This window comes from Crotalus tigris, unplaced genomic scaffold, assembly GCF_016545835.1.
Source record: "Crotalus tigris isolate CLP2741 ecotype Arizona unplaced genomic scaffold, ASM1654583v1 scf7180000024470.1849372, whole genome shotgun sequence".
Classification (NCBI taxonomy): Eukaryota; Metazoa; Chordata; class Lepidosauria; order Squamata; family Viperidae; genus Crotalus; species Crotalus tigris.
The window spans coordinates 569,850-596,680 of record NW_024100641.1 but is presented as its reverse complement, the minus strand read 5'-3'; the positions used below and the strand labels follow the sequence as shown (position 1 = coordinate 596,680).

Genomic DNA, 26,831 nt, shown 5'->3' with positions numbered 1-26,831 from the left:
ATTTGTATTTTATATTAAGTTTAATAAAATTATGCCTGCCTGCCTGCCTGCCTGCCTATCCACCCACCCTGGTGTGGGTGTGTTCAATCTGGTGTGTTCAATTATCTCTACGTTTTTGAAATTTGAAACAAATCAGTCCACAAGCTCTCACAATAAACCTTTTGGATAGGCGTTATTGTCATTTCCAAACCCCAAACAGGGGCAATTAAAAGATTAATTCAACCCCCTGTTGCTAGCTGCCAGGTTTGTTCTTGCAAAACACAGGAAAAGTAAAATACATATTTGTAAATATGCTCTCAATTTCAAGTGTAGAAAACTGCTTTGGTTGAAAAATTTAACCCAATTAAAGAACTTTAAAAACCCTGCCAAGAAAAATAATCAAAACTGTCCACAATTTATTAGCTAAATTAGCAATATTTTTCCCCTCCCCCAAATTACCTTTCTCTATGGGTGAATGCAGTCCCATATTTTTATTCTTTTTTTTTTCAATCTATTTGCTTTTAACTTAGTCGTTTTTTGTTTTGTTTCTTTACTAAAACTGAAACTAAAAATTACCAATGCACTGTGATATAAAAAAAAATGTGCAGTAATAAATGTATCGGGGTTTGTCCCATCAAGACATTGTTGTCTTACATACATACATGCAAAACAGAGCTAGAGGGACCTTAGAGGTCTTCTAGGAGACCCTATACCATTCCACACAAGTGGCTGTCTAGTCTCTTTTTAAAAGCCTCCAGTGATGGAGCACCCACAATTTCTGAAGACAAGCTGTTTTACTGGTTAATTGTCCTCACTGTTGGGAAGTTTCTCCTTAATTCCACACTGCTTCTCTCCTTGATTAGTTTCCATCTATTGTTTCTTGTCCTGCCCTCTGGTGCTTCTTCTTTGTGCCAACCCCTCAAATATTGGAATACTGCTAAAAAGTCAACTGTAGTCCTTCTTTTTGCTTAATGGAAAACAGACTAAATTGATCATTCCTTAACTTCTCTGTTATTTAGTTTTCGTACCTACTTTTTCCCCTTAATGCATTTCAAAGACAGAGGTGAAAAAGATAACAGTAGAGTTTGCATCTTTCTGTTATCAACCGCAGTGCAGGATATCCCTAGATCTTGACCTGGAAAAGGTCAATTTTACCTTTTGTGGGGGTGGGGGAGAAAGCTCCATTTTCTCTTAGGAGTCATTTTGGAAAGAAGTATATTTTCTGCTTATCTTGAAGAAACTCTTTATTTCTCACTGACTTTACTGCTTGCTCTGCCTGTAGGAGGAAAAATTTTAAAAAATAATAATAATGAAAAGGAAGACCGAAGAGCTGCACAAATCTAGAAACTTAAAAAAGAGACATTTATTACTTTTCCCGCTCTGCCACCACCAAGCGTGTTATTTTTTTTTCTTTTTGTAAAAAATAAAAAATAAATACACCGCGTCTTTTAAGGCTCCCAAGGTGGACTACGTCTCCCGTCCACTTCTGTTTCCACGTGATACAGGACGTCTGCCAGCGTGTGTTCTACTACGGCGACCCAGCCCATGTCACTGACCTGCAGAAGAGGAGAAGAAAGGGTGAGTTGCTTTGATTTAGTACGTACGAAGCAATTAAAATTTAGTTTGCATCTGCGCACTTTAAATAATAGACGAATAACATTCTGCAACAGAATATTAAGAGTCAGCCAATCAGTGCAATTCTTGACATGATTTCAAAGGATGAGAGAGCGGGGACCCTGTTAATAGCAATAGCACTTTGACTTATATACCGCTTCATGGCCCTTTACAGCACTCTCTGGGAGGTTTACAATGTCAGCAATATGGCCCCCAACAATCTGAGTCCTCATTTGACCAACCTCGCAAGGTTGGAAAGCTGAGTCAACCCTGAGCCAGTCAGCATCGAACTGCTGGCAGTGAGCAGAGTTAGCCTGCAATACTACATTCTAACCACTATGCCACCCTGGCTCCTTTATAACCCATTTCCTGGTGGAAGGACAAAGGCATTTTGAAAGAGTTGTGCACTCAGTAATCATAACACATCGGCAATATATTGCAGGGCCTTTTGCAAAGCTGATTCTAATCTGATAGCTCCTGCATAGCCCTACATATCTAAATTTCCTTTTAAAAAACAAAGTGATTTTTCATCTCTGCAGAAAAAGAGCTAGAAGAACATGGATTGTGCCTATTAGATTGTGCCCTCTAAGTTGATGGAATTGCTACATTGCTTAGCGATGCTTTTAGTGCCTAACTTACTATCAGCAGAAATGGTTTAACTTAACAATTTCTGGTTGCAAAATACAGAGAATTTTAGTACAGAAGTCTCATTTGGCCTGTTCTTGAAATAACAAAAGGAATACGGAAGGGTGTTTGATTACATTTCAAGCTTATGCATTAGCTTACAAATTAAGTATGTGAAGAGGGAGAATGTCTTTTTACTGTCAATTACAGCTCGAGAAAAAAACAGTCATAGAGTGGAATAGGGCTTGTTCTTCCTTTAAATTGGAAATCAAATCATATCCACAGCTATTTTTGTCCAAGGCTAAAACAGCATGTCTGAATGCTGTGAGTGAGACAATAGGCAGCCAGACAATTTAGCAATTGGTGTGAATTTTTAGCATTTTCTTTTTTTTAAAAAAAGAGAGGAATTCTTGCTGTCAGGATAAATGCCTAGCCAACTGAACACAACCTTCAGGAGCTATACATGGTCATTGCATAACTAGATTGGCAAACTTATTTCTTTATCTGTATAATTTTATACAGGGGGCAATGTGCATGTGTTATTCCTACTAGAAACAGAATTAATTTGGCCCAATGAAAGTGAGGCTTTCATTTACATGGAAAATGTTACGGATTACTTGCATATAAAACCTTGGATTACATCAAAAGTCACACATCATTCTGATCATGGGCTTGCTTACCGGGCGATAACTAATATCTCTTGGCGGATATTTGAAATAGGGTCCAAAGTTGATAGAAACCTATGGAAGAGGAAAGATTTATTTTTGCTTATTTACAATTATTGCATTGCTCAGTACTGCCTCCTGTGCCTGCAATATTTCAACGGGTGTTATTGGGAGAAAAAAAATGCAGCTGGAAAATTATAATGGAAAAGACTGAGGGACAATTTTACCCCAAATAAAACAATTTCTTTTTAAAAGGATCAAGTTTAAAAAAAAAGAAGGGGGGGTGAGGAGATCTACATGTAGCTTTACAGGGATTTTTTTTTTGTAAAGAATTACAGAAAAAAAGTTACTGTGCTGCAAATTTTTCCACAACTATAAAAAATGGTATAAAAGTCAGACACTCCTATTTCTGTTTGTTGCAAGCAAACTCTCTTTTCAGTTATCAGCCTAATAAAATGTAAGCTTTTTTTCTTAACTATTGCAGGCAGTCCTTGACATATGACCACAACTGAGCCCAAAATTTATGTTGTTAAGTGAGACATTTGTTAAGGAAGTTTTGCTCCATTTTACAAGTTTTTTGGGCCACATTTGCTAAGTGAATCACTGCATTTATTAAATTAGTAATTAAATTACTAAGTGAACCTGGCTTTCCCATTGACTTTGATCGTCAGGAAGGTCGCAAAAGGGGGGGGGGAATCACATGACCTGGGACGCTGCGACCGTCGTAAACGTGAACCAGTTATCAAGCATCCTAAGGTAAATCACATAACCATGGGGGGGGGGGTGCCGCAAAGGTCACAATTGTGGGGCAAATGGTCATAAGTCACTTTTTCCAGTGCTGTTGTAATTTAGAATGCTGACTAAATGAACTGTTGTAAGTCAAGGACTTACAAGATGGTAGAGGACAGGGAGACCTGGAGGAACATTGTCCATTGGGGTTGCGATGGGTCGGACACGACTTCGCAACTAACAACAACAACGTCAAGGACTAGCTGTAAAAAGGTTTCTGGTGACAAATCGTATTAACAGCCTTCCTCCAGAAATGTGCATTTCTGCACATGCCGAAAAGAAATTCCCTTCCCCCTTTCTTTCTCCTATTAGCCAGATAAATTTGCAGAGGAGAAACTGTTATCTATTTTTCTCCCCTTAGTCTACATGCCAGTCTGAGCTCTCTCGACCTCAGACGGCTCCTGGGCTGTTGTTGATAAATGCAAGGCTGACTTAGGCAAGTATTTCTCCCAATGCGCTCACCCTTTGCTCCCATGCTTAATTCAAATTGGGCTATTGTGGTCTTTTCAGTCCCATGATGAGCAGGCAGAGGAGATGACCTCCCATCGACTAACCCTCTGCAAGCAGATAGGAACTGGGGAGGTTGGGGGCAGGCACAATCTGGCATCAACAGATGTGTCACTGACCCACAATCCTTGGGCTAGGATGAGCCTGCTTTCAAAGTCAAGCCTTCACCCAGCATATCAAAGCCCCAAAGCCCCCACATTGGAAAGAGCTGTGCCCCACAGCTTCTACATACCGTGCAGCCTTTGTACAGAGATACTGCAGGGAAATAAACACCTTCAAAAACGTCTTTGTATGCAACTCCTTGACTGGTGCCGTTCTTATAGAAGATTATCTAAAAAGACGACAAGCATTTATCACCACAAAGAGCAGAGCGTGACTATAATCTTGGGGAGATTTCAGTTTGACCTGCAAAATGCCCTTTCTTCCACTTGTTGTGCTATAATGGCACACAGCATATAGGCCCTTTGAGTTACACCCTGTGGTCTCCTGAAAAATGCAAAGGAGAGCTTCTGCACAGCATCCAAGCGATAAATGAACCACAAGATTTGACTCTTTGCATTCTATAAAAATGGAAACACCATTTTTGGTGTTCTTAAGAAAACTTTTCTTAGGAGTTTGCTTAGACTAGAATTCTTAAGAAAACTTTCTTAAGAGTTTGCCAAGACTAGAGAGGTGCAACGGGCAACTTTATGGCATCTCCAAAATGCAGCTGACAAAAGCTCTTTCTGCGGCTGAAGTACTATTCCGGATCCTCAGCTTTCCCAAAGTTCATTTAAAATAATCAGAGAAACATTTAAGCTCTTGTAATAGACACAGGGAGGGGGGGAGGGCCAGAGGAGAAAAGAAAACCCACAAACGTTTCAAAACTAAATTACACATCATATAAAACACCCAAGCAAAGTTTTGAACAGTATATTTTCAAACAGCATTTCTAAGGGGAAAAGCTCTTGACAGGCTGTCCACAGAAATTACCATTTTTTTAGTCTAATAACAGCCCTTGTTGAGGATATCTGAGTGAAAATATACAATCTCTTCGCCATGGTCTTGAACAGAGGGACAAAACAAAAATCTTATGGGGAGACTCCATCCAGCCGCAACTTGACTCTGATACAGGCTTTTTACAGATGCCTTTCATAAATTTGCACTGTGATTTAAGGCAGAAAGGAGGAATGTGCAGTTCTCCTGATAGATCACTGGCCTTCCCATATTCCTCCACACTAGCTGGAACTCTCAGGATTTGCAGCTTAGTCATTTCTGAACAGCTCCAATTTCTCTCTCCTATTTTAGTATGGTCTCCAAATGAGATCTCACTGAATGACCCAGAGCACCTTTTTTTCTTTTTCCTTTTTTGGTGTGTGTGTGTGTGTGTATGTGAGGGGGGTTATTTTGAATTTCTGCAACAAGGCAGTGTATTAGACCCAAAGCTGCAAAAGGCCTCTTCCAATCCTATGACATACAATTCTTTTTAGCAGCCCAATTTCGGCTGCTAAAGGCCAACTTACCTGGCTTCCCAGAGCTTGCTTCAAACCTTTTTCAGCTTTATCCACAAAGTCCTTCTCTTCAAAGTACAAGTAGCTTTTGAACTTGATCAAAGCCTAAGGAGGGCACAGGGGAGAAGACATCAAAGCCAGAAATTCATTTGTAAAACAATGGTGAGACAGAAACGCAACTGCCGATTATCGGACACAAATGCGACTTCAACTGATTAATTCAACAATTCAGCAAGGGATTTGTTCCTTGCTGTCCGTAAACCAAAGCCACCACCGTCAGCAAGAGTAAAAACCTTCACGGATTGCAGTGGGCAAAAGAAAAGAACATGGGCAACTATCAAATATCAAGGGCTGCAAATATGAGCTGTACTTTAAGGTACACTGCAAAGATCTGCATCCTGAAAAGTCAAGATAGAAATATATTTTAAACAAAACCACAAAACCGGCAGCCCTTGGTTCCATTCCTGCTTGCTATTTATTTACAATGCAGTCTTCTGATCAATCCTTCCTAGATTAATGAAAACAATATAAAACCTCTCTTTTTTTGCAGTGTTTGTTGCAGACTGAAGAGAGAGCTCCATATCCAAGAAGATATTTGTCAGGGATGGCCAAGTTTTGATTCCTGCACCAGGCATGAAGAAACCCACTTCTTGGTCTAGTGCAGTGGTTCTCAACCTTTTTAATGCCGCGACCCCCCAACCGGTCGTAAGTCGAGGACTACTCAACCGGTCGTAAGTCGAGGACTACTCAACTGGTGCAGCACCGTTTGCAGAATGGGACTATTGGCGGGCTCAGCAGGGCAGAGACAGCCTGGACAATTCCTGTTGGCTTTTGAAAGCCAATAGAATTAGACTCTATTCAAGAGAGTCTGCTCTATTGGCTTTCAAAAGCCAATAGAATAAAAGGGAGTAGCACAGCTAAGGAAAAGGGGGGAAAAAATGGCGGACTGCATTGTTTGGCGGCCCCCGTGAAATGGTCGTTCGACCCCAAATGGGGTCCCGACCCACAGGTTGAGAACCACTGGTCTAGTGATTAAGGCACCAAACTAGAAACCAGGAGACTGTGAGTTCTAGGCCTGCCTTAGGCATGAACGCTGGCTGGGTGACCTTGGGCCAGGCACTCTCTTCGCGGGCCAAGTCACCTCAGAATGGCTGTCATCTGGACACTAAGAGGAAGGCAGTTTAGATAGGTTTGCCACCTTGGGAATAACAAAGGTGGGATATAAATTAAATAAATACTTAGCTGCCTAGGTACACAGGCTTCTTAAGTTACACATACTTAAAGTACCTATGCCAGTTCTCTTATATAACTTACAATCCTAAGACATGCTGCCCTGTTAGTTTCCCAGTTTATTCTAGAATTCCAGTGAGGAATTCCAGAGTCCTTATGGCATCCTACGGAAAACGCCCAGCCACCTCTATTAAAACGAGGCTGAATTAGAAGACCCACCTTGTCTTTGTAGGTATCTGGCAGGGATTTGGCTGTTTCTGTGTCTTCAGGAAGGCTGATATAAAAACCGAGCACATCCCCCTGGCCGTAACCGGATGAGTAGTGTTTGCCGATGGACTGGTGGAACTTGGTCCCTTTCTTGCTACGCCAGGAGTAACTGAATTTGTCGTAGCCCAGGGGAGCTTGAAGGTTTCCTGTAGAAAACCAAACGTTGTGTTTGTCAAATACCTGATTGCATTTGTTTACTCGATACTTCAAAATGTTATCTGGGGGTGGGTAGGTGAAGGATTAGGAAGGGGGGACTGTCTTGAGGGGCTGTCATAGAGAAGAGGGGGTCGGCTTGTTTTCCGAAGCATCTGAGGGCAGGACAAGAAGTAATGGAGGGGAGGGGGGGGGAAGCCTGTTAAAGAGAGATCCAACTTAGAAATAAGGGGGAATTTTCTGACAGTGAGAACAATTAATCAATGGAACAAACTTGTCTCCTGGGAGCTGTGAGTGCTCCATCACTGGAGATTTTCAAAAACAGACTGGACAACCATTTGATTGGGATGGTATAAGGCAAGGGTAGGCAACCTTGGCTCTTTTATGACTCGTGGACTTCAACTCCTGGAATTCCTGAGCCAGCCATGCTGAGGGAAAAGGGAGAGGTTTCCAAGCTGAGCCATGCTGCCTCAGGAATTCTGGGAGTTGGAGTCCACGAGTCATAAAAGAGCCAAGGTTGCCTACCCCTGGTATAAGGTCTCGAGCAGGGAGTTGGACTAGAAAACTTCTGAGATCTTTCCAGCCCTATGATTCTATGTTCTATGTCTGTGGTGGCAAACCTATGGCACAGGTGCCAGAGGCGGCACTCGGAGACCTCTCTGTGGGCACACGTGCCATTGCCCCAGCCTTGCCTACCCTGTAACCCCCTCCTCACCAGCAGCCCCCCTGGAGGAGAGTCGCCCCCGAGCGTGGCCCACGCGGAGCAGCACAGCCAAGGACATGGCAGCCAGGCAGCGTAGACAAGACTCTGCCCTCACGCCCCATCGCGCAGTTGATGCTGCAGGGCACGGGCAGAGGGTGTGACCGCCATGGCGCTGCTGGGCTGCCTGGGTGATCTGCAGCAGGCCCTGGAGGCGGTGAGTGGCCCTGCGGACAGGAGGGGTGGGGGCGGGGCAGGGGGTGGAGCTGGGGCGGGGCCAGTTTTGGGGCACTCAGTCTCTAAAAGGTTCGCCATCATTGTTCTATGTAATCCCTTGCATCGGGGTAGAGTCGGGGCAACTGAAAGGAGCTGAGCATTTACTGGCTGGATGCCCTTCCTGACACCTCTGCGGTGTTCGCAGCAGACAATTTCATAGTGCCCAGAGAAATATCTGCCGCTAACTAGGATCAAACTCACAGCCTCCTGATTGTGAGGTGAGAACTCTACCTCTAGGCCACTGTGAAATGATTCTATGTTCTATGGATAAGGAGAAAGGGCCTGTGACAAAGCCCCTTTGCCCAATGCCTGCAACCTACCATGAGGTCCTCAATGGAAGAAAGGGACAGGTCGCAAACTAATGAAAGGAGGAGCAGCAGGCTTACCTAAAGGCTGAGACCACCCAAGTCTCGCAGCCGTATCAGGTGGCATCTCATCCACGGATATTTCAAAATACCAAGCTCCCTTTCGCACCCCATGGGAGGCTCGTACCATCGAGTAGCCTTTCTCCCCAATGACTGTCAGCCTGTCATCTGAGATCTTCAACTGAGGAGCTGCAGCAAGGGGTGGGAGAAAGCAAAAAAAAAAAAGATAAACCACTGTGTGAGTGAATTCAGGAAGAAATGAAGCAAACCCCAGAAACAGAAAGTCTCAAAGTATCACCGCTCGCCTCTCTGCTGTTATCACACATTCCTGGCCCAATTTGTTTAATACACCACAGTGTATTTTGATTGGCAGCCAACAACGTACGATGGGAACTTCTAGTTCTTATTTTTATCACACTGATCTTTTCAGTTGGCCAATTAGCTGATTAGCCATCGCTGACAAATCCTGACTCCAAATACGACGCATTAGACTACTCTGGCAGTCTCCTTTTGTTCCAAGGGATGATTCTTAGAAAGTCAATGGCATCAGTCAGAAAATGTTCCGATATAAAGAAGAAATGCATATTTTTGCAATCTATCCTACACGAGGCAAAACAAAATGTACTGGATTATTTTATTTGGAGGAAATTTCCAGACTGATCTTCCTGCCATTGCAATGGCTCTCTAGAACTCTGCTACTCTTCAAGATACCAAAGTTGTTGTTGTTGTTGTTGTTATTGTTGTTATTATTATTATTCCCTGGAAATGCCAGGAATTAAACTATGGATATTTTTTTTAAGTACAAACATATCCATTAATTACAGCCATCACTCCAAGGTATTTTTTAATTATACATTGCTTTGCGATTTTAAAATACCATCTCCAAACATACATACCGTACTTTCTGGCATATAAGACGACTTTCGAAAGCATTGAAATCGGTGCCGAAGTTGGGGGTCGTCTTACACGCCGAGTCGTCTTATACGCCGGAAATAACGGTAGTTTCCGACGTATAAGATGACTTTCTAGGCATGCGACTCGGCGCCAAAGTTGGGGGTCATCTTATACGCCGGAAAATATGGTACTTTCCTGAATTCCTGTGATGATCCATTTGCTGTTTTTCCTTTTCTTTCCCCATGACTTTTCCATACAATTTCACATATAAGATCATCTTATCTTACGCTCCCTTGGGGGTAGAGCTCTGTGATCTGCCTACTCTTTTTACTGAAATCCCAAGATCACATTGCCAAAATCTGTGACACAACTTTCAAAGGGCTGGCTTTCCTTTCCTTTTTTTTTCAAAACAGCCTCGCTTTTAAGAATCTAGTTTTGCATAGTTAACGGCTTCTTAGTTCCCCGAGTGCGGGGAATGTCCAGTGAGATCGAGCGGCTTGGTACCTCGGTCATGCAGAGCTAGGAGGACCCGTTCGTAGAGGCAGGCTCTGTAGAGATCTCCAGGGATAGGCTTTCCCGCCCAGCAATCTAGCTCCAACTTCTCTGGGTCAGGAGCATGGGGGTCCGGCTCCGCCAAAATGTAACGGTACCCATCCTTATTAAAAGGGTGCTCCAGCGGATAGCCATGGGGTGGAAGACGCTGAGCAGAGAACAAAGGATCACTGTGGAAGCAAAAGGCATCAGTCAGGGGCAGATCTCTCTCAGCCTTCCGAGCAATGAAAGAGAGAGGAATAGATCCTTTCGATTCATCAGTCTTGTTCACCATCGTAATTTTAATTTATTCCTTCCCTTCTAGGTGTACCACAATGTGGCCAAGTATCTAAGGCAGGGGTAGGCAACCTCGGCTCTTTTATGACTCATGGACTTCAACTCCCAGAATTCCTGAGCCAGCATGGGTCAGCTTGGAAACCCCTCCCTTTCCCCTCAGCATGGCTGGCTCAGGAATTCTGGGAGTTGAAGTCCACGAGTCATGAAGGAGCCATAGTGCCCCCATGCTGGCTCAGGAATTCTGGGAGTTGAAATCCATGAGTCATAAAAGGGCCAAGGTGGCCTACCCCTGATCTACGATAAAGCAGAAATAATAAAAACACGATACAGCAGCAACGAAGTAGTACAGATCAAGAGGAGGAGAGTCTCAATATTTTCCCTTGAAATGGAAGGGCTGATCAAAACTCACAAGGCAGCGCTTGCCTTAGTCTGCTGCCAACCCATGTGAGGAGTGGCAGACAGACAGCCTAAACAGGTCTCTGACAGCAGCTGTAAGAAAACCTCCTCTTGCTAAACCTTCTGCTCAGACAGGTACACGCCTGCTGGAAAGTCCCTCAGATGCCTGCTCTTTCATTTCTATGGTCATCTTTTCTCCACATCAACACAGTTTACAAATGAGTCAAGGAAAGTGTACATTGATATTCTGGACTGCGAGCTAACTCAGTGGTTTTCAAACTGGGCAAGTTTACGTCTGCACACCTGAAAGTTGCCAAGTTTGAAAAACCTGCGCTAAGTGATTCCCCCGTGGTAGAAACACTATGCAGAAAGGCAATAAATGCATAACAATATAGGTCAGTGGTGGCGAACCTATGGGAGGCGTGCCAGAGGTGGCACTCGGAGCCCTCTCTGTGGGGACGCGTGCCGTTGCCCCAGCCCCGCTTCCCCCCGCAACCCCGTCCTCACCAACACCCTGCCCGGAGAGGCTCCCCCAGGCTCCCCCACGCGGAGCAGCGCAGCCAAACACATGGCAGCCGGACAGCAGGGGCAAGACCCTGCCCTCGCGCCCCATCATGTGCAGATGCGGGGTATGGGTGGAGGGCGTGGCCACCATGGCACTGCAAGGCTGCCTGGGCGATCTGTGGTGAGTGGCCCTGCGGGTGGGCAGAGCGGGGCTGGGCCGGTTTTTGGGCACTCGGTCTCTAAAAGGTTCGTCATCACTGATATAGGTAATCCTCAACTTCCAACCCCAATGGAGCCCAAAATTTTTGTTGCTCAGTTTTGTCCCATGTTACCACCTTTCTTGCCATAGTTGTTAAGCGACTTTGTTTGTCAGAACACCACCAAAGGTGACCACATGATCCAGGGACCCTGCAGCCATAATTATGATCCAGCTGCCACTGAACTTTGATCACATGACCCAAGGGAGGCTGCCAATGGTCATAAATGTGGAATATGGTCGCAAGACGGCTTTTTTTCAGCGCTCTTGTAACTCTGAACAGCCACTAAACAAATGGTTGCAAGTCAGGACTTACCTGCACACAGAAGGATATGAATTATTCTCCTTTTCCACCTTTTCCTTATCCACCAAATTCTTAGGACTTACCTCCGCGTTTTCTTGGCTGTTCCTGTAGTTCCTCCCTCTTGCTGTTTGCGTTTGGCCCCCCTTCCTTTCCCACTGGTTCCTGGCACAAGACCCCCTTGGGAAGAGAAACACCACAAACGTGTGTCAGCTACTGATATGATTGGGGAGCTGGCCCTAATCCCCTTGAGTATCTCTGAACCCAGTGTGTGTTTGGTTCCCTTCCTGGCCTGTCCTAACTTGGGAATCAAAAGTATTTTCAGCGAGACACAAGCAGCACCATCATGTTTGTCACTGGTCTGACAGTAAATCAGATAACCATACCATACCATAATTAACTGAGACTTAATTAGACTTAGAAGACATTTAGTCACACAGCTGCTAGCCCAGCTCAAGCATCCATCCACTCAAAGTCTAGAAGATAGGAAAACCAAAGCACAAGATTTTTCTGCAAAATAGGCAACTGATTTATCATCATTCATTAACATTACTGTGTTGCCCATGTGACTCTCTCTCTCTCTCTCTCTCTCCAGTTTAGCCACATACTTGCTTCCTAAATATGTGCACCCATGCGTCTATATATCATCAATAAATGAATCTGGGAAAATACTGAGAATCTAAACTTCAGACCTATTGGATCTGAAAGCTATTTTGAACAGCAGGGTCCACTGTAACGTGTAACTCAAATGTGAGCAGGAACAGTAATTCAGGACTGATGTGAATGTAAAAAGATGTGTGCAGCTAGTGAGTAGCAGAGGTAGATCTGTTCAGGCTCTGGATTCCTGGCTTCTCGTCAACTAGAGACAAGCGTGCTGGTGGACTACAGAGAGCTGCCTTCCAATAGTAGCATAGAGCAAGTAATAAGCATGAAATCAAAAGTAATAGGCATGAAATCAGATTTCCAGTGGTTTACGAACACAGCCTTTAAAGGGAGTACCGTCTTCTGCACTACCACCAGTTAATTTGAAATACAGATAGTCCTCGACTTATGGCTACAACTTGGCCCAAAATTTCTGCTGCTAAGCAACAGTTGATCAGTGAATTTTGCCCCATTTTACAAACTTTCTCCTCAGAGTTGTCAAAGGAACCGCTGCAGTTGTTAAATTAGCAACACGTTTGGTTAACTGAATCTGGCCCTCCCATTGACTCTGTTTGTCAGAAAGTCAGAAAAGGGGATCCCGTGGCCCCGGGACACTGCAACCGTCATAAATGTGAACCAGTGTCTCAATTTTGATCTCGTGATCATGCAGCTATTGCAACGGTTGCTAGGGGTGAGAAAAAACGATCGACTTTTTTTCAGGGCCTTCGAACAGTCACTCAACAAACTGTTGTAAGTTGAAGACTATTTGTACAGATTTTTATTTTTGTTATTGCAAGGTAGGTATGCTTATTTTTTTAATAAATAAATAAATGGCTCCTCTCTCTTTGCATCTCGGGAGCATTGGCTTCCTACCTAAATCCAGGCAACAAATTCTTTATCAGATGAAGTTGGACTATTTCCAGACTGGCTTAAGCAACCTTTTCAACTTCAGCATGGAACAACTGATCTGGGGCTTCGGCAGACTATAAACACTCGAACTGTTTACTACTGACATCTGGGTAACATGAGGACACTGAATTTTATCATCCAAATATTATGACTAAGACAGGAGTACCTTCTTGGAGGAGGTCTGTTATAATTTCAAACAGTTGCTACGTGATTAGCCATAAATCGAGGATTACCCTTAGCTCAAGATAAAAACCAACATTTATCTTACCCAAGCTTAATGCCACACAAAAAGCTCAAGAAAGGTTTTAAACAGGAAGAAGCGAGGTTACACATCTACATACTTGCATCCAAACCTCTTCCATAGAAACCAAATCAATCAATTAAATTGGATCAAAAATTCAAAGTTTTTGTGTAATCAATGAAATGGAGAATATGGCTTTTAACCACTGTAAATGCTTCATATAAATTTTTTTAAAAATGTTCCGCTTACAAGTTAATGCGAGAGGCTTGGGATTAATTAATTATACTTAGTTTCTACGACAATTTGGCCAAACGAAACAAAAACGGGGGAGGGGGGGAGGAAAGGAGAGAGAAGGCTTTTCACACAATACTTAAGTTTTAGGAAGCTGAAAAGTAAATATTCACCTCCCAAAGAGGCTCCACCTGTAAGAACAGAAGTTGCACCACATTGTTGTAACATGAAAGTTATGGCATGAAAACAAAACACCACTAGCATGAAATGGAAATTAAACAATAATGCCTTGTGTGTCTATTCAGAAACCAAAGTCCTTGGGTATTCCTTTAATAACTCCTTAAAAGGCTGAGAAATTCTCTGTTTCTTTTCTCTTTGGATTCCATCTCAGAAATGGAGAATGGGATTAACCTGCTCTTACTGCCCGCACGAAAACAGGCTAAGCAGAGGAGAGATGGAACAACCAGGCTCCTTCAGTTCCAGGGTGCTGGGGGGTCTTTATTCTAGCTGCTGAGGAAGCATGAAATCTCCAGCGATACCATGAAAGATTTTATTTCTCAGCCAGCCTTTTTATCCCCTGCCTGGGACTTATCTGCAATGGCAACTGAATCCAATAATAATTAAAGAGAAATCGATTTTTATTGAGCCTCCTTTATTTGCATTACCCTTAGATTGGGGTTAGGTGAAGTTTGAGGTTCTTGTGCAAGTCCCACTTAAATCAACAGAGGATCTTTAGAAGCACAAACACACTTCCAGATGAGTTCTGGATACAGGGCTGTTCGCAAAGGTGCTTTTGTTTGGACGACAACTGGACTTTCCGATTTTTCTTTCAGACATTTCGCTTCTCATCCAAGAACTGAAGAAGGTTCTTGGAGGAGAAACCAAAAGTCTTAAAGAAAAATCTGAAAGCCCAGTTGCCTTTAGAATAAAAGCACCTTTGGGACAACCAGGACCTGCACGAATGAGAACCTCCATAGAGTTAGTTAGCGAGAGTAAGTTAGATGCACAACCACACATTCATGCTTTAAAAATATCTGTAGTAACAAGCTTGAATGAAATACTGGAATATTTTTTTCAACTTAAAATTGCATTTTTAAATTTGCCAGACTTCTTTTCTAGTTTTTATTATATTGTTGTTGTTGTTAATAATAATTTATTTGGGGGGGGTGTTATTAGCCAAATTACATTTTCCAATTCTGAAAACGAATCCACAGAGTTTCTTACAATAAATAACACAGATTTAGGCCCATGTACACATATGGTATGCCTTTTCATGTAAACAAAATACGGAAAGAATTCTTTAACATAGCTTCTAATCTAAAATTAATTCAATAAAGATGTATTCTTATGAATACTTAACTGGGAGCTTATCCCATTTAATACACTGGAAGTTTCAAGCTATCGGGCATAAGACTGCAATCTAAATTTAACCATTTATTTAATTGTTTACTGCTAGAACACACAAAAAAGAACCAAAAAAAAAAAAAACCTAAACAAAAAACAAAAATAAACAGTGGATGTAAACTTAATTATATCTGGATTTATAAAGAAAATATGTTCAACTACAGAGTCTGAGGATTGAAAATTTTAAATTCATGTTTCCTCACCTCAGGAAAAAAAATATGAAACAAACTTACCATTTAGACTTCCGGGAGTAGCTACAGTGTTGCTCTGTTTTTGGTTATCATATGCAGGACCAATATTAGCAAGGTCCTAAAAAGAAAGCAAAGGATATTTCTTTAAACAAGCAAACAAAAAAATTCAGTCGCTTTTCCAATTCCCAACTGTTTAATTAGCTAAGATTTGAAAGCTACCAACAAACCCCATATCTCAGAGTTCCTGTTCTCTCAGAAACGAATGCCACTATGTGATGGAATTTCCCCCCAGTAAATTCTACAGCAGACAAAAATGGTCTGTTCTTAGGTGCAAACAATTTCAATCATTCCAAAAAACTAGCATCCTGCTAGTGAGCCAATCACTGAACAACGACAAATAATTTTCCAGCAACAGTTTGAGAGGTTAACCTTTGGCCCGAAGAAAAGAAATAGCCTATGTGAGCTTGCCTTACCCCAGGTTTCAGAGAAAGACATTTTGGCAGGAGAAGCCAGACTAGTGTCCAATTCCCTACCAGTCAAAAGTGTTGTTGTCAGTTGCGAAGTCGTGTCTGACCCATCGCGACCCCATGGACAACCTTCCTCCAGGCCTTCCTGTCCTCTACCCTCTTCTGGAGTCCATTTAAGCTCACGCCTATAGCTTCAGTGACTCCATTCAGCCACCTCATTCTCTGCCATCCCATTCTTCTCTTGCCCTCCATCTTTCTCAGCATTAGGCTCTTCTCCAGGGAGTCCTTCCTTCTCATTAGGTGGCCAAAGTATTTGAGTTTCAACTTCAGGATCTGGCCTTCTAAAGAGCAGCCGGGGTTGATCTCTTTTAAGACTGACTGGTTTGAACGCCTTGCAGTCCAAGGGACTCGCAGGAGTCTTCTCCAGCACAAGAGTTCAAAGGCCTCAATTCTTTTGCGCTCAGCCTTTCTTATGGTCCAACTTTCACAGCCATACATTGCAACTGGGAAAACCATGGCCTTGACTATACGTACTTTTGTTGGCAGGGTGATGTCTCTGATTTTTAGTATGCTGTCTAGATTTGCCATAGCTTTCCTCCCCAGGAGCAAGCAACAAAGGTGTTGCTTCTGCTCAAATGGCTACTTTTCTCTTTTCCCCCCAAAACTGTAATCTTCTGGGTTATATTTGTCCAACTGGAACTTTCCCAACTTCCTAGAACCTTCCATCACTCAGAAAGAGTCCAAATTGAAAGTCTTACTTGGTATGATTGATATTTACCCTGCCATGAAATTTTGCCAGCATGCTGGAAGATGTTCTGTATCACCGACATACCTGGTCTAAGAGTCCAAATTTGGGGTAATCTTCTTCCGGATCTTTGCTACCTGGATCCGGATGCTCTTTCACCAAAAACACATCTCTTTCTTTACACTAGAATGAAGCATTCAAACAAGATCGATTCAAACAATTCAAACTGCTTATTCAGAGAAGATCAAATGCTAGTCATAGGGTCGAAAATTGAATAATATAAGCTTCTGTAGTTCAGTGAGAACTACAAAACAAAACGGATTAACTCGTCTACTCACCAATGCTTTTCTCTCAATTTGTAATCAAATTTGATCAGTAAGAAAAATGGCAGCGTTGCTCATCTTGACTTACCATTGTTTTTACAATATTGTTTGGCCAAGTCATTTTTCCTGGTCTTTGCCTTGTTGTCATACATTCCCAGTACTTATCAATAAAGGGTATAATATCCTGTTGGGAAAAAAATCAAATATAATAATGACAGGGAAGTTCACAGCCAAGGCAATTTACCAAGTTTAACCAATCACCTACGACAGGGGCGTCAAACTCAATTTCATTGAGGGCCGCATCAGCATTGTGGTTGCCCTCAGGGGGGTGGGTGGGTATAGCCAGGGTGGATGCGGCCTACTGGGTGGGCGTGGATGGAGTGGGTGTGGCCTGCTGGGTGGGCGTGGCATCGTTCGCATCAAGGGTGCCTGTGGGGGCCTGGGCAGGAGTGGGATAGATCTGAGGGTCCCTGGCATAAGGGGGTGGGACCAGGGCAAGCGCCAAGGCATGGTCCACTGGAGGAACCTCGCTGTTCCTCTCAGGCCATGCAGGGGGGGAGGCTTATGGAGCTAAGACTGAATGCATTTCAGCATAGATGGCCACCATAAAATTGTACATTAGCTCCTGGCTGGCCTGGGCCAGGGCCAAGGCAGAGGGGGCCCGTTCCCTCACTGTTTCCAGGATTGCTTCGCAGGCCACATGAAACCACTTCGCGGGCCGCATCCTTGTGTTTTACATGTCTGACCTACGATATAGCTAGACTTTTTATTATAAGAGATTTATAAACAGGGTTAAGCTTTATGCACTGAAGCAAACTGAAAGCTAAAACATATGAAGAATGATTGCAGGAACTGGGTATGCCTAGTTTAACAGGAAGGAATAGAGCTAATAGTATAGCAGTGTTCCAATATCTAAGGGGCTGCCAGAAAAAAGAGGGGGTCAACCTATTCTCCAAAGTACCTGAAGGCAGGACAAGAAGCAACGGATGGAAACCTATCAAGGAGAGAACCAACCTAGAACTCAGGAGAAATTTGCAGAAGTTGTGGGTGATCCAACACTGGAGGTTTTTAGGAAGAGATTGAACAACCATTTGTCTGAAATGGTGTAGGGTTTCCTGGATGAGTGGGAAATTGGACTACAACACTCCACATTATTCTGTTAAATTGACAGTAAAGTTTATTATGGATGCACAGATCTAAAAGATCATTTTGCTTTGCCGCCCAAAAGACAAGGTACAATTAAGACAGAGCTAAAGGCAGTTTCCTTAACTCATGGAGATAATCTGGAATTCTGAGTGGGTGACAAATACATAGAAGGTACATATTTCACCAAGATTTAATTGATGTATACTCTGCCTTTCCTCACAGAGCACAATTCAACTAATATATTAATTTTTTTATGCCACCCATCTTCCCTAGAAATGGACTCTCATTCTTCCTTCTATCTTTTTCTTCATTAGAGCCCTTTGAATAAGGTTACTTTGAGAAGTATTATTCCTTATTCCTAACCATTACATCACACATTCTTTCATACACACGCACACACACATTTTGAATCAACAGCAGGATATGTGACTGAATGCTTTTCTAACATACATTCCTGCCAAGAAGAAAATTTTAAGTTTTCTGTATGAGGAGATGTGTGGCATGAGAGAGCACGGCTGATCAAATGGCCTCTCCTCAGGAGCATTGAAATGATTCTCAACATTCAACAAAATGTACAAAGCTTATTCTCATTCGTGTGAAAGCACAACGGACTCAATTCTCAGAGGGCAAAAAGTTTAAACCATCCCAAGAATCCTTGCTACCAAATCAGGCTTCTCTCTGTGCTCTATACCAGGAAAGTGCTCTTGAAGTCGGTTCTGAGAATTTTAGCTCTTGCAAACTTTTAGGAAAAAAAAAAAACTTTTGTTCATCTCAGAAACGACCTTACTACTTCCTGCATTGGCTCCATGGATATATTTTTAAATTGCACTAGTTATTCTATTAAATGGCTTTGAATGACGCCCAACCATGGTAAGCAGCAGATAAATATTTTTTAACACTAAAGCAATATTTAATCACATAAATAGGAGATTTCTGGTAGGTTTCTTTCAACCACCGCTAGCAAAATTGTCCTCTGTGATTTCTAGAGGTCCAAGATCAGAGCAGAAACAACGGATCCGTACCTTGTCTTTTGAGAACATGGTTTTGGGGTGTTCGTCTTGCGTCCTCGATTGCCAAGTCAGATTTGCCAAGGCACTAAGACACATTTCTTTTAAATCTTTAAGAAAAGAGACACAGAAAGGAGACCAGCTTCTTCAATAACACTCTTATGGTCTGAAATAAACATCATGAGTTAAGAGAGGTGTGAGTGAAAAAAAATGTTATGGAGGAAATTTCAACATTGGTTTAATAATGGGCAAAGGAGAAAGAGATGAAACTGTGTATCTTGGGACTGTGTATAGAGCTAACATGAGAGCTACAATCTTGAATCAGATAAATTCGATAATCTTTATGTTCCTTTGGGTTTTGGTGATATAGGTGGTCCCCAGGTAATAACTGAACAAATGCTACTTATGATTGGTCCTCAAAGGGCTGGCCGTTACAGTGCCCCTACAGTCAAATTATCACAATCCACAACCCGCACGCCCAGCAACCAGCATGTGCATTTCTGACCACTGCAGAGTCCTGCAGAAACAAGACCAGTTTGTGACCTTTCCTGCCAGCTTCCAACAGTAAAGTGAAAGTGGATGCTAGTAGGATGTCATAAGATATAGTCACGTGTGGTCCTCATTTAATAACCAATGGTGATTAATTTAATGATGGGGACTGCAGAACTGACTCCAGTCCCAATTACTGTTGTTAAGCAAGGACTGCCTGCAAATCTTAATATTTTCCAAAATGAATAACCAATAAAGCCAGGGAAGGGAATAGGCCAGTCAGAGCTTGAACACAGACCCAACAAAGCTGGACTTTGCTTCCTCTGCATCTATGAAGCCTCTGCAATATTGCCAATTTCAGCTGCAATATTGCCAATTTCAGGTATTTTATACAGCGTGCATGGCTTAATAACTCCTGAGATAAAAGGATTAAGAGTGCTGCAGATAATTCCATCTCTTGAAGTTTATAACTTAAAAACAAAAGTGAATGCGGGGAAAAAAAACAGGTATAGAAACATTCTTCTACCAGCTTACTTGCTTGTTTTCTTAAGAAGTATGTATTCCCACTGTGATGGCAAATGTTGCAATGGAAACTGTAGTTAGTCATAAAAGGAAGGCAGGATCTGAAACAACAATTCAGTGGTTGTTCTCAATAAATCAGATGGAAGAAAAATGTACACTTAGTAAAGTAACACTTGGGCAGATTAAGCCATTTATCAAAAAAAAATATTGCAAGACTTTTGCCTACTCACCCATGCCTCGTGCATAAACCTGGAGGCAATATTAATTAAAAAAAAAACCTGAAGACGTACATGGAAATAAAAGCCAACTCACCCACTAAATGCTTAAATACATCCCAAACGCCACTGTTCTCAAATAATAGAGGAAAACTGTAAACACACAACCTGACTCCTTTAGTAATTTAACACCTGACTGCTTCTCTCCCTCATCAATAGACATACACAGAGACAATTAGCACAAAAACAGATAAGTTTGTTCGGGTCCTTTTTGTAATCTGAACATCAAAGTCAAGATCTCTGAACATAAAGCCTCCAAGTCAACCATCATATTTGGAGTCAGTGAGAAACACCCTTATTAACATCATAAATCCAACTACCAAATGACACAAGGGATTTTTCAGGGTTTCACTTTATTGGGACATCTGAAGTCAATCCTTGCTTAGCTCTAGTTTTGCCTGAGGTGCTCTATACAGATGGATTAGAATGGTTTCAAATCATGAAATAGGTAGAGTATAACCCATGACATCAGTCTGTTTATTTTATGTGTACTGGACTAAGAACTGGCCTGTAGATGACAGCTCATAAAAACCCCTTGGGTTTCTTTTTGTAAAGATTAAATGTCCTATCATTTTGCTGATTAACTCAATAGATGTTTACAGCTTTAGGATTATTTGTTCACAATGAGCCAGCAAAACAGCATTTCTCCACTCAGCTTTAGCCAAGGCTGTCAAACTTTTCAGAGAAACAGCTGCAAATAAGCAGCCTCAAACTTTCATGGAAATGTAAAGGATAATATGTAAATTCTCATCCCGCAAATACTTGGATGTTCTAAAATGGCTAAGCATAGTCAAAACCAAATGAATTAAGCCAGGGATTCCGGCTTTGTGGAGGGGGGGGGGATGGTTCCACAAGTGGCAACAAGCCCACCATTTGCAAACAACTCAAGGCCTGGTAGTGGGCCATGGCCCAGGGATTGGGGACCCCTCAATTAAGCATTACAATTTACACAGCACAACTGCTTTGATTAATATACACAGGTCTTAGTGTTCTTAATACAGCAGAGATAGGAAAGGAAGGTCTTCAGCCAGAAACAGCTTATTAGCGAGAAGTGTGTCTGTATTTAAAAACTATAATATTGTGTTACATCATGTTCTGCATAACCACAATTTATTAAATAATCCACCACTATCTGACTTACACTAAGCCAAAGCCTTACAAATTGGATTATGGTTTAGGATGATATCTAAATTCAGGCACATGAGAATCACAAAGCAGTCACAATGAAGTCTAAGCATATTCAACTGAATCACAGAACTGACATTTTAAAATAGCCTTCCAATATTTTGTGGCAGAGTTTAAGAACTGGAAAAAGTTTTGAAAGCCTGGCTCATAAGCCATTTGATGTTGGCTCTTGCAATTAAAGAACGCTACCTGAAAAACTCGGGTATTATCATTTCTCTTCTACTAAATATCTCTTGCAATGTAATAGGGAACCATTTTTTATTCTTATTATTTTTTATATTATAAACAGTAATTGCCAATAGTCTATTGTTATTTTTTTATATACAGTAATTGTTTTTTACATACAGTAATTGCCAATAGTCTATTGCTAAACAACAAAATAAAGTGAACAATCTGGCTTTTGTTTTTGTAAATAATTATTTAAATAAAGTGTTAATGAAACTAAGCCCTGTTTATGTAATAAGGGAGGTTTCAAATTCAACTAATACCCACCAATTATTTGAAACCAGCTTCAGATATAAGCATATGCTGCCCTCTTTTGGAAAGATTGGAGAGAATGTTTTGATTACTCTACTGAACTTCTGTCCCTGATCAAGAGAGAGTCTATTAATATGCTACTACTACATACGTGGTATCAATCCCAAATGTTTCTGCGGTGAACCACTTGGTGCAAATCCCACATTGCAGTTCAATCTCTCCAAGTTGTCTTCCATTATCCTCATCCACAGAGCTAGTCTGGTTATCCATGACTTCAGAACCATCACCCACACCTTCCTGCAATAACATTTGCATAAAGGTAACAAAAAGCCACCGAGATCAGTTAAAATATTTTCCTCCCAGTAAGCATGAAATGTTTGTCTCCCTAGGTGAACCACTGTATCCCCACCTGCTCAGCTTCATGGCTGAGATTTCTTTAGGCTATCTCGTTTCACATTTTTTATTACAATCCAGGACGTATATCGTGGTACTAAATACAGCTGCAAAACCAACACTTGATTCTGATTTTTACATTTTTGTCAAGTCGGCCTTATTTAGAATAGTTATGTGAGCTTTGATTTGAATATTCAATCTGATTAAAATATATCTTCAAACTGAATTCCTAAGTTGATTTAGGAATCCAATCAGGTACCTTCAAATTGATTTAGAGGATTGAAAAGAATTGCATAAATATCGATATATTTTTTCCCAACAGATTTTTTAAATCCAATCAATTTGAATTGCAAATTAACACTTCATTTACTTTTCAAACTGAAAAAAAATTGCGATCACTTCCGATTTGCATACATCTATTAGATTTTTTTAAACATACCCACATCAATCATGAACCATGCTTTATATCTACAGAACAGGTTTTGTTTACACACCAAGGCATCCTTTCCACTGGATGATTCTGTTTCCAGGGTAGCAGTGACATCAGCTAGAGATGCATCACCCCTGAAAGACAGTAAAAGTCATTATTATAGGTTTAGAACTTGTTTTATTAATTTTAATTGTTTAACAAAATGAATCTATTGATTCTGGCACTGAGCATTTTTAAATTTAAACTGAACTTGGAGTTTTATGTGCTTTTGTTCTACCCCAATATTCCAAACAGCTGTTTACTTTTATATTTACAGCAAACAACCTCCCTTCCCCCCCATTACCAACAGGCAGTAATCAAATAGTTTAATAAAATGTTATTGTTAAAAAGCTAGAGATATAGCTTTTTCTTTTTCTTGAAAACAAAACAAAATTATAGGATGCTAATTTGATGTGTGTTAAAAAAAATCTTTCTACTAGATGTATGGAAATTGGAAGTGATCACATTTTTATTTTCAGTTTGAAAAGTAAACATTGTTAATTTGCAGTTCCAGTTGATTGGATTTAAAAAATCTGTTGGGAAAAAGTATACAGACATTTATGCAATTCCTTCAATCCTGATCTTGGTGGCTTTTTGTTACCTTTATGCAAATATTGTTTCAGGAAGGTGTGGGCGATATTTATCCATCATCTTAGCCTATTAACCAGAAATACCAGGGTTGAATCTGCTCTGACAAAGATTTCCTTGACTCAGGAAAATGTAGATCTTCTAGCTGTACAAAGCATAGCTTCATTAAAAGAATTTTTTTTCAATGATTCCTAAAAAGGAAGGCCTGAGTCACCTCAAGCAATTCTATTCACTAGATTTATGCCGAGCAGTTAAGGAGGGCTCAGTGGGAGAGACACTTCAATTTGCAACACTATTAGTTGGCAAATATGCATGTTTTTACTTAATCATATCTCACTTTTTTTCTCACTAAAGCATATGTAGTAACCATTCGTATAATCATATCCCCATCATAATTTTGTCATACAGATTAGCTTTGGAAAGATTGTTTTAAGTTTGGTTCTCAGAACGTGAATAGATTATGATGTACTCCAGTGGATCTATTCTCAACTATTCTCCAAGGACCAGATTACATGTCTAACCAAGTAGAAAGCTATAATCCAAAACAGCTATCAAAACCACACTAAAAAGGCTATATCACTTCTCAAGTCAGGTAACTACAACAGATCTAACCTGATATTTGCCAATAGAGAAGCAATGTCTTTTATCCTAGACTTTTTCCTTTTAGCTCAGTGAATTGCTCAGAAGCAATTCTCAATGGTTTTAAGCAGAAAGATGTCCCCGCACCATCACTAATAACCTCATACTTTTTAACAAGAGAGCTGGAATCAACCTGTTTTACAATCATTCCTCATTTAGTGACAGGTGAACATCTGACTGACAAAGACAAGCTGCAGTCTCATTCACACTCACTCTTGTAGTCAGATGCATGGATTGAGTCATAAATTTGCACGTTGGTAGGAAACTGAATTTCTGTTACCATCCTATTTGTGGATGGTCACCAACCAAAGTAGCCACTAAATAAGAAGTGGGTGCACAATATAGGATGGGAATTAAGTTATGGTCTAATCAGCACCAGCCACATATTTTAAGAGGAATATAAGAAGCAGAAAGAAATAATGCCGGAGAAATATCAAAACCTGATTCCAGAATAGGAAACAGCAAAGCTGCTGTCATTTAACAAGCTACACCATAATCTGTTTAACCATGGTTTAAATACTTAATATGCTGCATGCCTGCTCATGCAACATATCTAGTCGGAAATCATGGTTTGCAGCTCAACGAACACAAGAGGCAAGCAAACCAAAATGTCTGGTGACTGGAATTAATAGAGATGAGAGTTCAGAGGGGAGCAAAAGGCGAATGCAGCTGCTTGACTATAGCCAACCCCTGTTCTACAGAGGTCTTGGGTCTGCATGTCCTCAAAGGCATGGTCTTGGCTGGCTGGGAATCTGGGGAGTCGCCACCACCCAACAGCCGAGACTTAAAAGGCCTAAATTCAACGAGACGGCGGCCTAACTGCAGCTGGCTAGGAATTCTGGGAACTGTAGTCTCCACATCTGGAAGGAGCACAGGCTCGATACATCCCGCCATTGAAAGCTTTCCTGCAAAGCCCGGGATTCGACAGGCGGGGAGAAAGAAGCCGGACGGAATTCATTGGGCGGAAAGTCAAAACTCCGACCAATGACAAGCGGATCCGAAACCTCCGGCCAATAGGAGTGCCCTCTGGTTATTTTTGACTCCTAGCCAATAGAAATGAAGATTCCAATTTCGCTCTTTTTTGCCCGCCATAATCGCCAGCCCTCACCCGGTCTCCGAGTCCCCTGTCCCCTGCTCAGCTGACCCCGCAGCTTCCCCAGCCATCGGCTCCGGAACACTGGGTGGTGTGGCCTCGCCGTCGCCTCCATCCTCCGGTGCTGAGGCCCCAACTCCAGCGGACGCCATCTTGCACTAGAAAACACCTCTCGTGGGATTATTGGTGCGTAATCTCGCGAGAGCTATTCGCACTGATTCTCCTACTCCCTTTTTTTAAAAGGGCAACTTCACTTTTTTTTTCCTTAAAGGGGCAATACCACTTTTTTGATGACTTGAAAGTAACACACTTGTATTGGAAATGTTATATAGTGTTTCATAAACTTTTAGCTCCCTTAATATCTTCTATTCTTAGTTTAAACCTAATTGGGGGGGAGGGAATTGGGATCATCTTATGCAGTAATAACACAATAGCTTTTAATTTCCTTAATTATCCTATCATTATGCAGCAGCATATTCATTATATTGCTATAGTACATTACTGCATTGTAGCATTATTGTAACATATTATCCTATGTTTCATATATTATACTATCATATGGGGCATATATAGGACTAGCACTGATAATGTTACCTAGTTGGGGAAAGAAATGTCTGCAAGAAAACACACGTTCAGAAAGTACCAAGGACCCCTCATTTCAATCCCGAGCTATAAATATTTTCCTTTATTCCTTTCATATATAATAATGCTTTATTTTTATGTCATTATTTTATTTCTGGCTTGATGCCATTCAACTCCAAAATAGTTTTGATCTGTTGCTTTACCCTTATGATGCTTGTTGTTGTTAATTGCGAAGTCGTGTCCGACCCATCGCGACCCCATGGACAACATTCCTCCAGGTCTTCCTGTCCTCTACCATTTTCTGGAGTCCAATTAAGGTCACACCTACTGCTTCAGTGACTCCATCCAGCCCTCTCATTCTCCGTCGTCCCCTTCTTCTATTGCCCTCAATCTTTCCCAGCATTAGGCCTTTCTCCAGGGAGTCCTTCCTTCTCATTAGGTGGCCAAAGTATTTGAGTTTCAACTTCAGGATCTGGCCTTCTAAAGAGCAGTCGGGGTTGATCTCTTCTAGGACTGACCGGTTTGAACGTCTTGCAGTCCAAGGGACTCGCAGGAGTCTTCTCCAGCACCATAGTTCAAAGGCCTCAATTCTTTGGCGCTCAGCCTTTCTTATGGTCCAACTTTCACAGCCATACATTGCAACTGGGAAAACCATGGCCTGGACTATACGCACTTTTGTTGGCAGGGTGATGTCTCTGCTTTTTAGTATGCTGTCTAGATTTGCTTATGATGCTATAATGTATTATTGCTGAACCCATTCACTGCATTTCGGTCTCTCACTGTTTTCATTTGACATTCTCTGTATGTGGTGGGATTGTTTATGACAGGGGCCTTCAAACTTGGCCTTTTATGACTTGTGGACTTCAACTCCCAGAATTCCTCAGCCAGGCACGCTGAAGAATATGGTTAACTATATGGTTAACTATCTTAGGCAATATTAACTAATCACTCCATAGCCAATTTCAAAGCAACATT

General features: G+C 41.6%; 1 protein-coding gene across 6 annotated transcripts; it reads right to left on the bottom strand.

Moving 5' to 3' along the window:
- Positions 1-1,318: 1,318 nt before the first annotated feature.
- ASH2L (ASH2 like, histone lysine methyltransferase complex subunit) lies at positions 1,319-25,437 on the bottom strand. Of its 6 annotated transcripts, none has more exons than XM_039332972.1 (17): positions 25,290-25,437; positions 22,980-23,049; positions 22,244-22,389; positions 20,168-20,256; positions 19,160-19,254; positions 17,080-17,175; positions 16,756-16,851; positions 15,499-15,574; positions 14,035-14,052; positions 11,925-12,018; positions 10,058-10,275; positions 8,681-8,848; positions 7,118-7,311; positions 5,681-5,773; positions 4,411-4,509; positions 2,898-2,957; positions 1,319-1,535 (listed from the first exon to the last, which is right to left on the bottom strand). In XM_039332972.1, the coding sequence occupies exons 1-17, from the start codon at positions 25,424-25,426 to the stop codon at positions 1,428-1,430; spliced, it is 1,857 nt and encodes a 618-aa protein (XP_039188906.1). In that variant the 5' UTR covers positions 25,427-25,437; the 3' UTR covers positions 1,319-1,427. The 6 variants fall into 6 exon arrangements, with proteins under 6 accessions (XP_039188906.1, XP_039188907.1, XP_039188909.1 ...); XM_039332973.1 differs by having other exon boundaries at positions 25,326-25,377; XM_039332975.1 differs by lacking the exon at positions 25,290-25,437 and adding an exon at positions 23,556-25,129.
- Positions 25,438-26,831: the final 1,394 nt, after the last annotated feature.